At 45.3% G+C, this 13,495-nt stretch overlaps 1 protein-coding gene across 2 annotated transcripts in view; it reads right to left on the bottom strand.

Annotated features, from left to right (window-relative positions):
- dock11 (dedicator of cytokinesis 11) overlaps positions 1 to 13,495 on the bottom strand; it is a 52,774-nt gene that overhangs the window by 18,843 nt on the left and 20,436 nt on the right. The window contains exons 15-32 of one of the 2 annotated variants that reach the window (XM_084692160.1): positions 13,200 to 13,322; positions 12,905 to 12,981; positions 12,447 to 12,631; positions 12,164 to 12,229; positions 9,971 to 10,063; positions 8,189 to 8,312; positions 7,951 to 8,072; positions 7,771 to 7,854; positions 7,561 to 7,650; positions 7,172 to 7,293; positions 6,922 to 6,991; positions 6,564 to 6,689; positions 5,970 to 6,041; positions 5,169 to 5,315; positions 4,703 to 4,786; positions 4,265 to 4,376; positions 3,871 to 3,909; positions 2,691 to 2,872 (exon numbers count right to left, since the gene is read on the bottom strand). In XM_084692160.1, coding sequence (XP_084548286.1) covers positions 2,691 to 2,872; positions 3,871 to 3,909; positions 4,265 to 4,376; positions 4,703 to 4,786; positions 5,169 to 5,315; positions 5,970 to 6,041; positions 6,564 to 6,689; positions 6,922 to 6,991; positions 7,172 to 7,293; positions 7,561 to 7,650; positions 7,771 to 7,854; positions 7,951 to 8,072; positions 8,189 to 8,312; positions 9,971 to 10,063; positions 12,164 to 12,229; positions 12,447 to 12,631; positions 12,905 to 12,981; positions 13,200 to 13,322 — 1,918 coding nt within the window. The remainder of the gene's footprint in view (positions 1 to 2,690; positions 2,873 to 3,870; positions 3,910 to 4,264; positions 4,377 to 4,702; positions 4,787 to 5,168; positions 5,316 to 5,969; positions 6,042 to 6,563; positions 6,690 to 6,921; positions 6,992 to 7,171; positions 7,294 to 7,560; positions 7,651 to 7,770; positions 7,855 to 7,950; positions 8,073 to 8,188; positions 8,313 to 9,970; positions 10,064 to 12,163; positions 12,230 to 12,446; positions 12,632 to 12,904; positions 12,982 to 13,199; positions 13,323 to 13,495) is intronic. The other variant, XM_084692161.1, reaches the window with a different exon arrangement.

The raw sequence follows: 13,495 nt of genomic DNA, 5'->3' as shown, positions 1-13,495 counted from the left end.
ATAAACACAAAATTCCACATTTGTCACGCATAAAAATTAACTTGCTGATATAAGATGCAACATTGGTGGTTGTTTGCGATGTCCAAATATAATGTCATTTGTATATTCTGAGTCATCTGTCATGGAAATAAAACTACAGCATGCACATCCTCGTATAAACAAGGTGAGCATTAAGGCCCAAACATCAATACAACTTTGAATTCATTATCATCTGCACACTAACCCTGCACTGCATACTGACATGCTACCTAAGCTTCTACGCGTCTCAAAGAAACAAGAGTTTACAACATGTTTTATGCACCCTATGTACATGCATTAGCTTCCTAGGAAACTAACAGGTGTTAGGGTGGGGGTGCTAAAGCAGGGCCAAATGTTTTATTAATTCGAAAAACAAACCTTCAGTCGAAAAACTAAAGCTTACATTGAAAATGTAAGTTTTGGTCAAAAACTTGAAAAATAAAACCATTTATTCAAAGAAAAAATAAGTGTACCATTTTTTTTCCAGGTTGAATAAAATTTCAATAAAATTTATGAATAATTTTGAATAAGTTATTAATTTTCATTTTTCACTTTCATATTTTCACATTTCATGTTTTCAGATTCAAAACTCTTTTTTTACAGCTTCAATTTGTTATTTTTATTTTCTGGTTTTTATCAGTTTCAGTTTTTTTTTTCAGTTTCAGACTTTTGGCCCCAATTTTGCGTAGGGGGCGTGGCTTCAACTCAGAGGCAGGAATTAGGAGCAACAGCCTAACAAACAGGCAGAAGACTCGGCAGTCGGCATGGCATCTGCTCCGCCAACACAGTCTCGTACTTCTGCGCATGGACGGATTAAGAAACCACAGGCCCCTGGGCCTGGATCTGTCAAGGCCCCCCCCCCCCTCACCGCAAAAAAAACAAACATTTCTCTTGGCAAAACAATTTCTTTTTTTTGTCAGGAATAATATTGATATTGTTGTTTAAAAACGCAAAAGTACTCGAGTAACCAACAAAATAAACAACGTTTATATTCCAAAAATATGTACATTTGTAGCCCACATAACCCTCTCTCTTTAAAAAAAATTACCATCATAGGCTTAACAATATTATATCTTCAATAAATATTGTGTTGGGGGTGCTTAGACACAGCTCTAATGCTATTGTTTTGCACTTGCTTTTTTGATTTCTCCCTACAAAGTAGAAGGGCCCATATTGCATGGAGTACCCAGCCCCTCTAAAGTCCTATAGATAAACTGAGGGGATAAGCACTCACTTGAAAGGTATCATGATGGTTTCTTTCTTGTGACATCTTCAAAGTGAATGTTTAGGCTAATTTTTTTTTAATCAGTAGGACTTTTGGGGCCCTGTTAAAGACATTAATGACTTAAGCCTAGCACATACCGGCTACGGCGGTATATCATCATATCAATACCCTCGTACATATCAAGTTAATAACAGCGACGTCAAACAGAGACTCTGGGTTAGGGGCCTCCTAAGCTCATGGGCCCGGTGGGCCCGTTGGTTAATCCATCTCTGCTATGACACGGGTTTACACATCTATTTTGCGTGCCATATATACGCCAAATCGCAGTTTTGCGTGTAGTTTATACTCAAATTCCTCCCATCATTTCTATCAACAGAAAATGCGTCCCTATCACACGCAGAACTTTATTAACTCTTTATCCATTATAGGTCATCCTTCAGACTCTGATTTTACGGAGATTCACAATATCGAAGCTTCCAAATGTATTTTTTATACGTTTTTGTGGGGTAATTTCCACCTCAACCACCTTTAAATAACAACCAATAATTATTATTTGCCACCAACACCAAGCAGCATTCTTGTAAATATAAGGCACACACACACAGAAAATATAAGATGTAGTCTATACAGGCCAGGTTCTTGCCAGCTATGGAAGGGTGGGCTGTGGAGATTTTTAAAAATGATGTCTGATTTAACTCTTTATAATTAGAGACAACTATCATCTTAATATTTACCACACAAGTCTAATTAGTGATCTCCGATTTGGCGTATATATGGCACGCAAAATAGATGTGTAAACCCGTGTCATAGATACGCAGAAGTATGAGACTGTGTAGGCGGAGCGGATGCCATGCCGACTGCCAAATCTTCTGCCTCTTTGTTAGGCTGTCACTCCTAATTCCCGCCTCTGAGTTGAAGCCACGCCCCCTACGCAAAATCGGGGCCAAAAGTCTGAAACATAAAAAAAAACCTGAAACAAAAAAAAACCTGAAACTCAAAAAAACATAAAAAAAATTGAAGCCTTAAAAAAAAGTTTTGAATCTGAAAACATGAAATGTGAAACTATGTGAAAATATGAAAGTGAAAAATGAAAATTAATAACTTAACATTTTTGGTACACTTATTTTGTCTTTGAATACATGGTTTTATTTTTCAAGTTTGGCCCTGATTTAGCTTCATACCAAAGGAGACTATTTGCATGTGAAAAGCACACTAGTTTGCGTAACAGACTCTCTAATCTTTCTAAAACAGCGAAGGCGCGCTGTATTAAAAACACATGGTTGGTATTCGAAAACCAAACAACCTCGGTGTGTCCGAACACCCTGTTGACCAACCATACATCCACGTCCTTTGGTGCTACTGCTCTGGTTATTTCTCCACCACACACTTTCCCTCTCAAAAATTCTCCCTCTCTACCTCTCCTCCTCTCTCGCCCTCCCTCCCTCACCTTGTACAGGGCGTAGCGGTCGTCCATGGCGTGTTTGATGAGCAGGTTCTTCAGCACGGCCACGGCCAGCTGTCTGACCTCAGGCCCGGCCTGCAGGCCCTCAGCCACCTCCCTCAGGAGCAGGCCCACCAGGAAGTGGTTCTTACAGTAGTCCTCTGTCAGGCTGAACTCCAGGCTCTGGTCTGGGATTGGACGACAGCGGGGGTTATCAACTGTCATGTCAAGGAATCAGGGCGCCCTATCCGGTGTGCTACTGTAATGTGGTGCAGTTTACATGCGTGGGGGGGGGCAACCGCAGTTGGCATGTCAACAAACTCACATCGCGTGGCAAGTCAAACAAACATCGAACAGACTTGGGTGTCTAGTTTTTATGACTTTGCAATGATTATTAATGCACACGCAGGCAAACATGACAAAAAAATTCACAGCTGTGTGATTATGGTTTCAGCCAGAGTATTCACATGGCATTCGATGGGAGACAATATTCTTGACAATGAAATGTTTTTGCAATTCCACTAAATACCACGGGTACGTGGTCATTTCCAACCCACTGGGAGACATTTTTGTTCTTTGCTTAAGCATTCCAACCAAACCCTTACAGGAAGATAATCATCAAAAGATAACCTTTGAGGACAAGTGCGGTTGCACAGACCAATCATGTGAAAAAAAGGCGATTTGGAATCTCGATAAGTCAGCTTCGAGGTGGTGCCTCACAGGTTGTTTTCTGAGACACTCTAAAGTCCTGAAGTCACAACTAGACTAACAGGTTCTCAGCATTTCTTAGAGAGAGACACCATGACAGAAAGCTAGAGAAAGAGAAAGCAACGGAATTCAGAGGGACGGTGACAAACCAATAGAGGAATGCAGCAGCCACACCAGTCACGAAATGAAAGACAGTCCCGCTCGTCTTTCAGCAAATCAATCAAAGAGAAAGGTCATTTGATTTGACGTACAAGTTCCAGAACCAAGAACTACAGAAGTAGGGCACCGCTGTGCCAAAGCAGAGGTTGGGGTGGGTCAGTGAATGACAAAGTGTTAGCATTAGCAATCAAGGAGTGGGAATGAGAGTCCTGTGGGGGAGGGGAGCTAGCATGGCAGGTTAGCTGAGGAGCGGGTTATGCAGCATCCACACGGCCGGCATGGCGTTGATGTAGGGGCTGGTGTAGTGGGCATCACCTACCTACTGTGCCAAAAAGCTCCGTCGCATACGAAAATAAATCTGACCACAAGCAAAAAAAATACAAACAGAAGGAAGGAGGGGAGGGGTGACAAATTAAAAAATAAATAAATATACCATGCAGTATTGCCAGAACACACTGTGGTTTAAAGTACTGGTAGGGGTAAACATCAGTATTATTTATTATTTAACAAACCCCTTCTCTGGATTCCACATGAACTGCTCTGTAATAGACTTGGTGCTTTGAGTTTGTGGTCGGACCGAACCATTCAAGCAAGTTAATGGGGGGTGTGGGTTGTGGGTGAGGGAAGGGATGATTGCTGGTGATTACTGGGGTGTATGTGGGGGTGAGCTCACTGCAGGTTAGATGAGATTTAAGGAACGTGGGCCACCTTACCTTGCACCCTCTGGAGCTTTGTGCGTCCGAAGGCCATGGGCAGATTCAGGGGGATGTAGTGTTCGTGGTTACACACACCCATCATGAAGTCAAATTTCATCTCTGTCAGAACCTGTAGCCAAAACAATTACTGGTGTTGTTTCTCTGGTTGATTATTAAAATGCATCGACCGCTTTCATTTGTGAGTCAAACATACTGATGTACAGTGGATTACTGCGTCTGTTTGTGAAAGCCGAATCAGAGAGGACACATGACTTTTTCTGCCAAGTTCGTGCGCAGCTCTCTGACCTTTCTCTTCCAGAAGTCAGAGAAAGGAAAACCTTTTTTTCCATCTGACCTTGTCTTGCAATACATAAAAGGCCCCAGACTTCCCACAGTGCTTCGTAGCGCCTTACATGGCTAGTTAACTTATTTTCTTACTTCCGTACTGTACGCTACCTTGGGGTCTTTGAGAGAAAAGCCGCACATGTAGTCGTTGACGAGGCTGAACGCGAAGCCTCGATTCATGAAGGTCAGGCACCTCTGAGGAGAAACAAGAAGCCACCATCAAAAAGCTAAACTGAAACCCCACAGAAAATCCAGAAACGCGTAACAAAACATAAACAGATTTCCCTAACACTGCCCGACTCTGGCTGGATTTTTGTTTGTTGGTTTATTGTTTTTGTTGATGTTGATTTTCTCTTCCACTCCATACTGTTGAGGACATTGTATTGTATTATATTCTTAACCTTGAAAACTAAATAAAGAAAAAAGAAAAAAGAATAATCATAATATACATACTCATTTATCGTCTGATAGTTTGGAAAATGCCTAATATCGGCCGATAATATCGGTCCACCAATAATATCGGTTGGCTCTAGTGTGGAGGGAGGGATATGTGGTTGGTTGGGGCGTGCGGACCTACCTTGATGAAGGTGGCCAGGCTGAGGTTGACTTGGCGGGCCTCGTCTGGGATCTCAGGGTGGCGGATGGTGATGTGAGGCATGATGGAGAGCAGCAGGGACTGCAGGGCCTGGTGGAAGCTCTCCGGAAACCTCTGGGCTCTTGGCATCTGAACACACACAGACACACACGCACACCGGCCGTCAGAAGACAGGCCAGCGCCGACGACGTGCAACAGGAAACGGCTAAAAATTAGAGCACAGCATATGACAAAGCATAATAAGTTAAGTATTGAATAGATGGAGCCATTTATTTGTTACATACTCCTTTTCTTTATTTGAGAATCAAGATATACTGTATGGCTGAGTTTCCCAGACATGGATTAAGCCTAAAGTCCTAAAGTACAAGGTAATTCAATGAAGATGTCCAGTTTTTTAGTCGAGGACTCAGCTTCACCCATGTCTGGGAAGCTGGCCAACTGCAGTAACATGACCCTTTTGTTTTGCAAACTAGAGTGCGTGTCTGTGTTTGTAAGTGCGTACCAACAAAGAAATAGACACGTGCAGGTAGAATGAGGAAGTTACAACTAATATAAGGTGAACAGAGAGAACCCATCTATTGCTAACCCAACCTCTGGACCACAGCCAGAGAGGTAGAATAGTTGCATGTCAAACTATTTAAAGTGTCTCATGCATGATGTCAAACTACCCAGTATGTCACACACCTCCACCCCTCCTCCACCACTACTCCTCCATTCCTCCACCACTCCTCCTCCACTCTACACTCTTCATGACAGTTCATGAAACGGGCACCGAGCACAAACCTTCATCCTGTTGCCCTCTTGCAGGTACAGCGCCATTGACTTGGCCAAGGTTTCAAAGAAGAACCAGGAGTACTGAAAAGGAGGACAAAGGAAACAGCACTTACACAACCTCAGATAGCAGGCAAACAGGAAAACCATAAAAAATGCCTGACTTAGTTAAATTTAGTGGTGCAATAATGTATTGTCCGAGTTGTGATGAAATGAGGCGAAAACATTGGGTGTGCAACAGCAATGACAGTTCTTCCTTATTGGGAGTCAGATGGCTGAGCGGTTAAGGAATCGGACTATTAATCAGAAGGTTGCCGGTTCGATTCCTGGAAGTGCCATAATGACGTTGTGTCCTTGGGCAAGGCACTTCACCCTACTTGCCTCGAGGGGAATGTCCCTGTACTTACTGTAAGTTTCTATGGATAAGAGCGTCCACTAAATGTAAATGTAAAATGTTATTCCTAGAAAATATTAGTCACCGTGGTGCTACAGCATCACCTTCTGCTCACAACAGGCATGACAGATCCTGGAGGGGAAAACCTGTTGAAATTCCCGTCAAAGTTGCTGACAACTTACACAAACAGACAAATGTACACACACACACACCTTGAGCAGCTTGTTGCTGGTGTTGAAGTCTGCCGTCTGTTTGAGGATGGCAGTGACCGCGGTGGCGAGGACTTCGTGGGTGGAAGACGATTTCCCGGACGCGCAGCTGTTGGTCACGAAAACGTACTGAGGACAAAACACAAACACACGGTCACAAGGACACACCAACACACAGACAGCTGTCGTGACTTTCAACATCAAAACAAGACATGAGGCTCCTCGACGTCAATCCTCAGCCCAAGGAGATGTTTCTACTGACAGGTCTTCTCAGTCTCAGACCGGGCATGGTCCTAGGAGTGTGTTGAGAGACCAAGGTCTGGACAGGGCACCTTACAGTGTGTTAGCCTTAACCTCTTACCTTGAGAAAGGAGCGCAGGTAGTGTTCCAGCCCTTCCTCATGACACCGAGAGACTACATGTATGATCACTCTGGAGAAACAAAAAATGGTTTTAGACCATTTGCGGAAAAAGCTCCAAAGTCACGTGTCAAAGATCATGGAAATGGAACTGACATGCTTGATGGTTGGACGCTACATAAGAATATATTCTTATTTGACATAGGAATATCTTTTAATCAGACAGTCTAAGTGATTGTCAGGAGTGAGTCACCGGGTGGAGTTGACAGCGATCTCATGGGCCTCGTTGGTTGCCGTGGTGAGGACCTCAAACAGCTGCATCAGAATGGTGGGCAGGAATCTGATTATCACTTGAGTCTCCATGGCATGCAGGCACTGGGAGAGAGAGAGATAGAGAGACAGAGAGAAAGAACAAACAAATGAATGTGAGCAAGGAAGAAAGCGAGACAGAACAACAGAGAGAAAGGCAAACATTGGAAAAGGAAGTGAAACATGGAGATACAAAATCATCATGGCTGGAAGTCCGTCAGCACCGAGACACGACACATTACCACAATGCAACGTGGAAAAAAACCGCAAGCGACTGATGAAAATCCTAAAAAGGGAACGTTAAAAGCACCACGGCGTGGATGAGGGCCTCACTTTCAGGTACTTGATGAGCTCAGCGGGGCTGCCCTCCGCAGAGGAGCACATCAGCTGGCAGTGCTGGAAGAACTTGTGGAGATGCAGGTCCTGCAGAACGGAACACAGCACACGGCGGTTGGCAGGAATACACACACTGCTGGGGGAAATCTGCCACTCCGTGAGCGTGCACGGCGCACAGAAAAGGGTTTCGGGTTCGAGGGGCCGCACCTGGGCATAGATCGTTGACGCCACGTGGGTCCTCACTCTGAAAAGGGGCTTGGAGTTGTCCACCCACTTGATGTCTGGTGCAGACTGGGAGGATGTGACAGCGCAGGTTTCACGTTAAAGCACTGCAACCAAGACTGAAACCATACTGTCAAGACAGTGTGTTGGCATCCGGTGGCTCACCTTCTTGGGGTCCAGGTTCCTGTCATACAGATAGCCAGCGGGCAGGGTGGCAGACACTGGCAGCTGGAGCTCCATGGACTGCATCCTGCCCTCCTTCAGAAGGGGAGCCCAGGAGTAGCCCACTGGTGTACACACACACACACACACACACTGTGTGTTACACACACACGTGCATGGAACCTTTTGCGTAGAGGAATAGACACCACACACACACACACACACACACACAGGGTCTTACCCAGGGACTCTGCCCCCTCTCTCTTCTTGGTGCCGGCTTTGCTGCTGACCTCACAGCTGATGTGGTAGAAGGTGAAGAGGATGTGGTGTTTCTCGTGCACGTGCACCGGCAGCTCAACCTTCACCTGCACAGAAAACGACAATAAAGTTTGATCAACATTTGATTTTTGATCTCATCTCCAAACACAGATGGCTCCAAGCGGGTCACACCGGACCAGGAGTCGTCAACCCAGGGCTCCGGAGTCAACTGGTCCTCTTTGACCACTCATGTGTCTGCTTTTTAGATAGAATTATACAATATATAGTAAGTAGCCTAAAACCTGATATGGTTAAATGTTTAAATGGCCAAAAACAAAATAAACTGGGCAGAGGAATGCAGAAATGTCAGCGAACAATGGGCCCCAGTTGAGACTGTGTCAGGTTTTTATCTGCACTAGGAAGTTCTCCCAGAACCAAACGTGTTGCCATCATTTCAACGTACATTTTGAGAGACACCACTCATTTTTCAGTGAAAAATACCTGACACGAGATGCAAAAAAAAAAAAGGCAGTGACCATCTTGAAAAACATATATCTTCTTCATTTACAAAAATATATATGTATATCATGTTGGGAATATTTTGTAATTGAAATTCTACACTGGTGTGTATCATCTCTCAAACTCAAATAAAGCTTTTCATCCACTGTGGTTCCCACTGCACTTGATCAGTTTAAAAACAAAAAAATGGCTCTTGACATCGAAAAGGTTGCGGAGCCCTGCACTTCCCTGACACAAGAAAGATTTGTGGCGTATCTTCGGTTGTCGTGTGACTGCGTCAATAAAGAATCGCCATGGAGACTGGGCAATAAAAACAAAGACAAGGAAGTGCAGTTCTCCTTTCTACCACAAAGGGGCAGCATCAGAAAGTATTAGAACTCCCAGCCGTGTCTGCACATGTGCTCCGTGTCACTTCCTCTGACGCACACTGTGTAACACCAAGCCCTAAATAGTTTCCCCTGAACACCAGTTAAAATTCTGAAGTGGTACATCACTGCTGTTTTAGCCTAGTCTTGTTCACAGGATGAGTTGGTCATGTGTCAGGACTGAACAGAACAGTGTTCTTCCTGCCTGGGCCTCGATTAGGTAGTCCCCACAGATTAGTCAGATCAGAGTGTAGCAAGTGGGTTTTAGATTGTGTAGAGTGTGTGCTAACCTAATCTGTAAAACATGGACCATATGCCTCGGTGCCCCCTCTGATATATTATATTGTATTTTATTGTATATTTTAATTTAATTCTATTCCACTTAGTATTGCTAGTTTATGTACCCTTAGTATAGTTAGGCCACATATTTAAATGCAAGATTCCGACATGTTTATTGTATGCACCTTCCTGCCAAAGCAAATTCCTTGTCTGTGCAAACTTTCATGGCGAATGAATCCCTTTTCTGATTCAGAGTCTGTGATAGTGTTCTACAACTCACCTCCCACCCTCTTCTCTGGTTCATGTGTGAGCGTGACGGTAAATGTGTAGTATGTGTGAGCATGGGGGGGGGGGATGTGTGTGTGTGTCAGGTGGGCCCGCACTGTGTGAGACTCCCGTCAGACTTTGATCCAGATTACGGGACTAATCCTGGGGATTGGACTTTGAACACTTTGGACATAAAACCCCTCGTGTACTTCAACGGGCACCTAGTGAAGCGGCGTGGCGAGTTTGAGGGCTGTGTGAAAAAAAATTCTTTGCCGGAAGCTCCCTTTTGGGAAGGCACCGAGGACGGCGGGACTGGTCAAGGGTCAGGACCTTACCTCGTCGTAGAACTCTGGACACTGGTTGTGGTGCAGAACGGTCGCATAGGCGCAGCTGGTGAACATTGACTCTCCCGGCTTGCCGTAGATACACTGAAACACAGGGATTATGCTTTACAGTGATGAATCAGTACATCGCCCGTAAAAACTTGAGGAACAGCAGTGAGGGCGTGGTCAGATATTCATGATTCATGCAATCAGGAAACATTTGCCACAAGAAGACCATATAGTAAAATTGGATGCCATTTCCAGGCTCTCAATACACTGGCCTACAATCCATGACAACAGAGCCAAACCTAAAGACCTTTCACAGACAGTGGGAGAATGTGCAAATCATTTAAACCAGATTAAAATGCTAAGATGAATGTGTAGCGAGCGCAACCTCTCACACTAAACCTACGGGATTGGAAAGACAAGAGTCTGAGCTTTCCAAGCCCCAGCCCCCAGCTATGGCGTATTGGCACCGGTGCCAAATGACCAGCTAAGAGGCTGGATACCACACTCTAGTGAGAAGCTGCCAGAGTAAAATACTAGTATGTGAGCTGGTATTTTATTGACTAGTGGTTGTACTTCACTACTAGAGACTGATTCAATCCTCGGGTGCGGCACAGAGCTCATTTCTAATGCCAAGTTCTGCAGGAGGGTTACTAAATCCAGTCAGATGTCTCGATAACAGACCCTGACAGGGTCAGCCCAGCGAGGGAGGAGCAGAGAAGTCTGGTCTGATGATCAGTTGGGACCTGTAATTAGGACACTAATCGCTTTGGTCGGTCCTTAATGACCACTCCAACGCTTCCCCCGAATGCTTGTTAAGAATGGCCTAGAATCTCAAAACCAAATCGGATTCAACAGAACCAGAAAGGCCACATCTAACAAAACCTTGTGTGTAAACCAGAGTCTGTGGGACTAGATACTGCCCTGGCCTAAGAGTCAACGTGGAGAGCAGCTCTTAAGCAGCTGTGTCTACAGGAACAGTGGCCAGAGGTATGTTGTTGTCGCAGATCAGAGGATTACTGCTTCTCCACCAGCATGGAAACAACACAATGGCGGTCCTCAACAACATGTGGAGGTGTGGCCTGTGGGAAATCTTGATTATCCTCCAAGGATGGCGGTCTTGGAGGGACTGGCTGGCTGCCTGGCTCTTTAACTGATTGACTGGCTGGCTGGCTCTCGAGCTGAGGGCTGGTTATGTAGCTGACAATGACTGGCTGGCTGGATAGCAGGCTCTCTAGATACTGACTGGCTGACGGTAGAGCTGCATCTTATCTGCAGTCTGGGTCTGGCAGAGATAGACTCCCTTGTTCATACATGTACTAGGCAAAGCACTGCAGAGGGGATCTGCATTCTATTCTAACATGCTGTATCTACAGTGCTACAGTCTAGCTACTGTATGGGCATTTTTAGGTTAGCGTCGTGGTACTTGTCATCTCTTTTGCCCACAAAACGTTGTGTGTTTCCTTATCATTGTGCTCTATTAGAACCTGTGTAAAGGCCAGGAACTCAGGTTTTCCGCTGGACTGGTTACAAACTGCCTCTGCCGGCCTTGCCTCAGCTGTTTGTTAACACCTGATGATGCGTGAACAGAGCCTTGAGGTTTTATCTCAGTTTGATCTGTGTATGTGAATCTTTATGTCTATCTGTCTGCTGGCGTGTCTCTCTGTGTGTTTGCTGTGCCAAGTCTACCCGTTTGTGTCTGTCTGCACGTCTGTATGTGTGCATATCTGCGTGTCTGTCTAGCCAGACAGCTACAAAGTTTCCAGAACAACATTTCTGGGGGTCTGGAGAAAAAGGAAAAAATAAGAAGTCAATTTGATGGAGATTTCCCTAACCCACAAATATTTGACGTGTGTGTGGAGAGAGAGAAAGAGAGAAAGAGAGAGAGAGAGAGAGAGAGAGAGAGAGAGAGAGAGAGAGAGAGAGAGAGAGAGAGAGAGAGAGAGAGAGAGAGAGAGAGAGAGAGAGAGAGAGAGAGAGAGAGATTAAGAGTTATGAAGAAGGGAGGGAAGGACAGTGAGAAAGGCTGAGCATTCACCATCTACCCATGCCAGCTGTAATAACCAGCTTCGGTATTCTTTTTTCCCTTCCATTCCCGCTAAGCACTGGATTTCCATACAGAAAGCACTGACTTCCCTTCGAATCCCGAAATCTCCAACTACAACGATGGAACTTTAGGCCGACCTCCTAAACACACACCTTTAAAGGGGCCGCTCCTTCCTCGTCAGAATCTCGGAACTGGATACACACCGCTATGTTTCTGGCCTGGGGAAACCATCAAACACACATCAATCAATTTACAATTTCATAACCTGACTACCCAATGAATACCACAGGGAGTATATATCATCTGTCAATCAATCAATCAATCAATCAATCAATCAATCAATCAGCATCAGTCAATATAGGACCCCCACCCACCCACCCAACCTCATTCATCCCACCCCACCTCATCCACCCCACCCCACCGCAGTGCTCTGACCTTGGCGAAGGTCTTCTGGTTGTCGTATTTGAGCTGCTGGGGGTAGATGTACAGCTGGTTCTTGTAGGTGGTGAAGGGGTAGCTGTACTTGGCCTCCTCCGGGAGGAACTCCTCCATCTCCACGCTCACCCGCTCGCAGCCCTCCTCAAAGGGCTTGACGGGGACGTAGGACGACGTGACCGTGTCTGGGGGGAGGGGGAGGGGAGGGGCGGTCAGAACTACGGGTGGCATATGCTTCACCTAAAACATCGGTTCATCACGTCTGCCTTCTGCCTATATAACTGAAGACGGCAGCAGACAGAACTCAGTGCTGTTGTGCTTTGTTGGACCTTATTCGTCGATGCAAATCTGGGCGGGGAAACGTTTCGACAAGCTGGGTTTTGTAAATGACTGTGAATACGAGTCTGCCCTGCCTGGATGAATACATGTGAAGATATTGTCTAAAGACCGGCACCCACTTGAGAAGTCGGGTGGCACACACTCTATGATGACCTTCAGCTGGCCTGGGATGGTCTGCAGCTTGCTCTTCTCAGGCCTGTGAAGAAGAAAAAGGACCACTGTAGAACAACACGACACACCGAATTGATTCCGCTACAGCGTGGCTTCACAGAGTATCTCTACCACGTCCTGTTGAACCAAATGATCTGCAAAGATACAGCCCAAACCAGGAGTTCAGGAAATTCAGTGAACCTGACCGAGCATAACAGTACACTTCACCACCCATCTGATGCGTGCGTCTTATTGGTGACTTACTTCCTGATATCGGCCAGCAGTTTGATGAGGTCATCGGTGGAGATCTTGCTGCTGTCCTGGCGATAGAGGGGGGAAAACTTCCCATCCATATCCAGACCACCTTGGCCATCCTTAAACACCTGCCTGGAAGATTTCGGAAATATTTACACCAGGACTAGTAGAAGTGCAATAAAAACCTAACATACAGGAATAAAGATGGATCGGTCTAATGGGGATAAACAATAAGTACCGGAATCCAAAAATACTATTTGTTTATGAGTGTATTTTGGTTGGTGAATGTGTGAAATCAGAGACAG

This window comes from Hypomesus nipponensis, chromosome 25 (assembly GCF_054491055.1).
Source record: "Hypomesus nipponensis isolate SF chromosome 25, ASM5449105v1, whole genome shotgun sequence".
Classification (NCBI taxonomy): domain Eukaryota; kingdom Metazoa; phylum Chordata; class Actinopteri; order Osmeriformes; family Osmeridae; genus Hypomesus; species Hypomesus nipponensis.
Note: the sequence above shows the minus strand (reverse complement) of the source record. Positions and strands in the feature narration are given on the sequence as shown.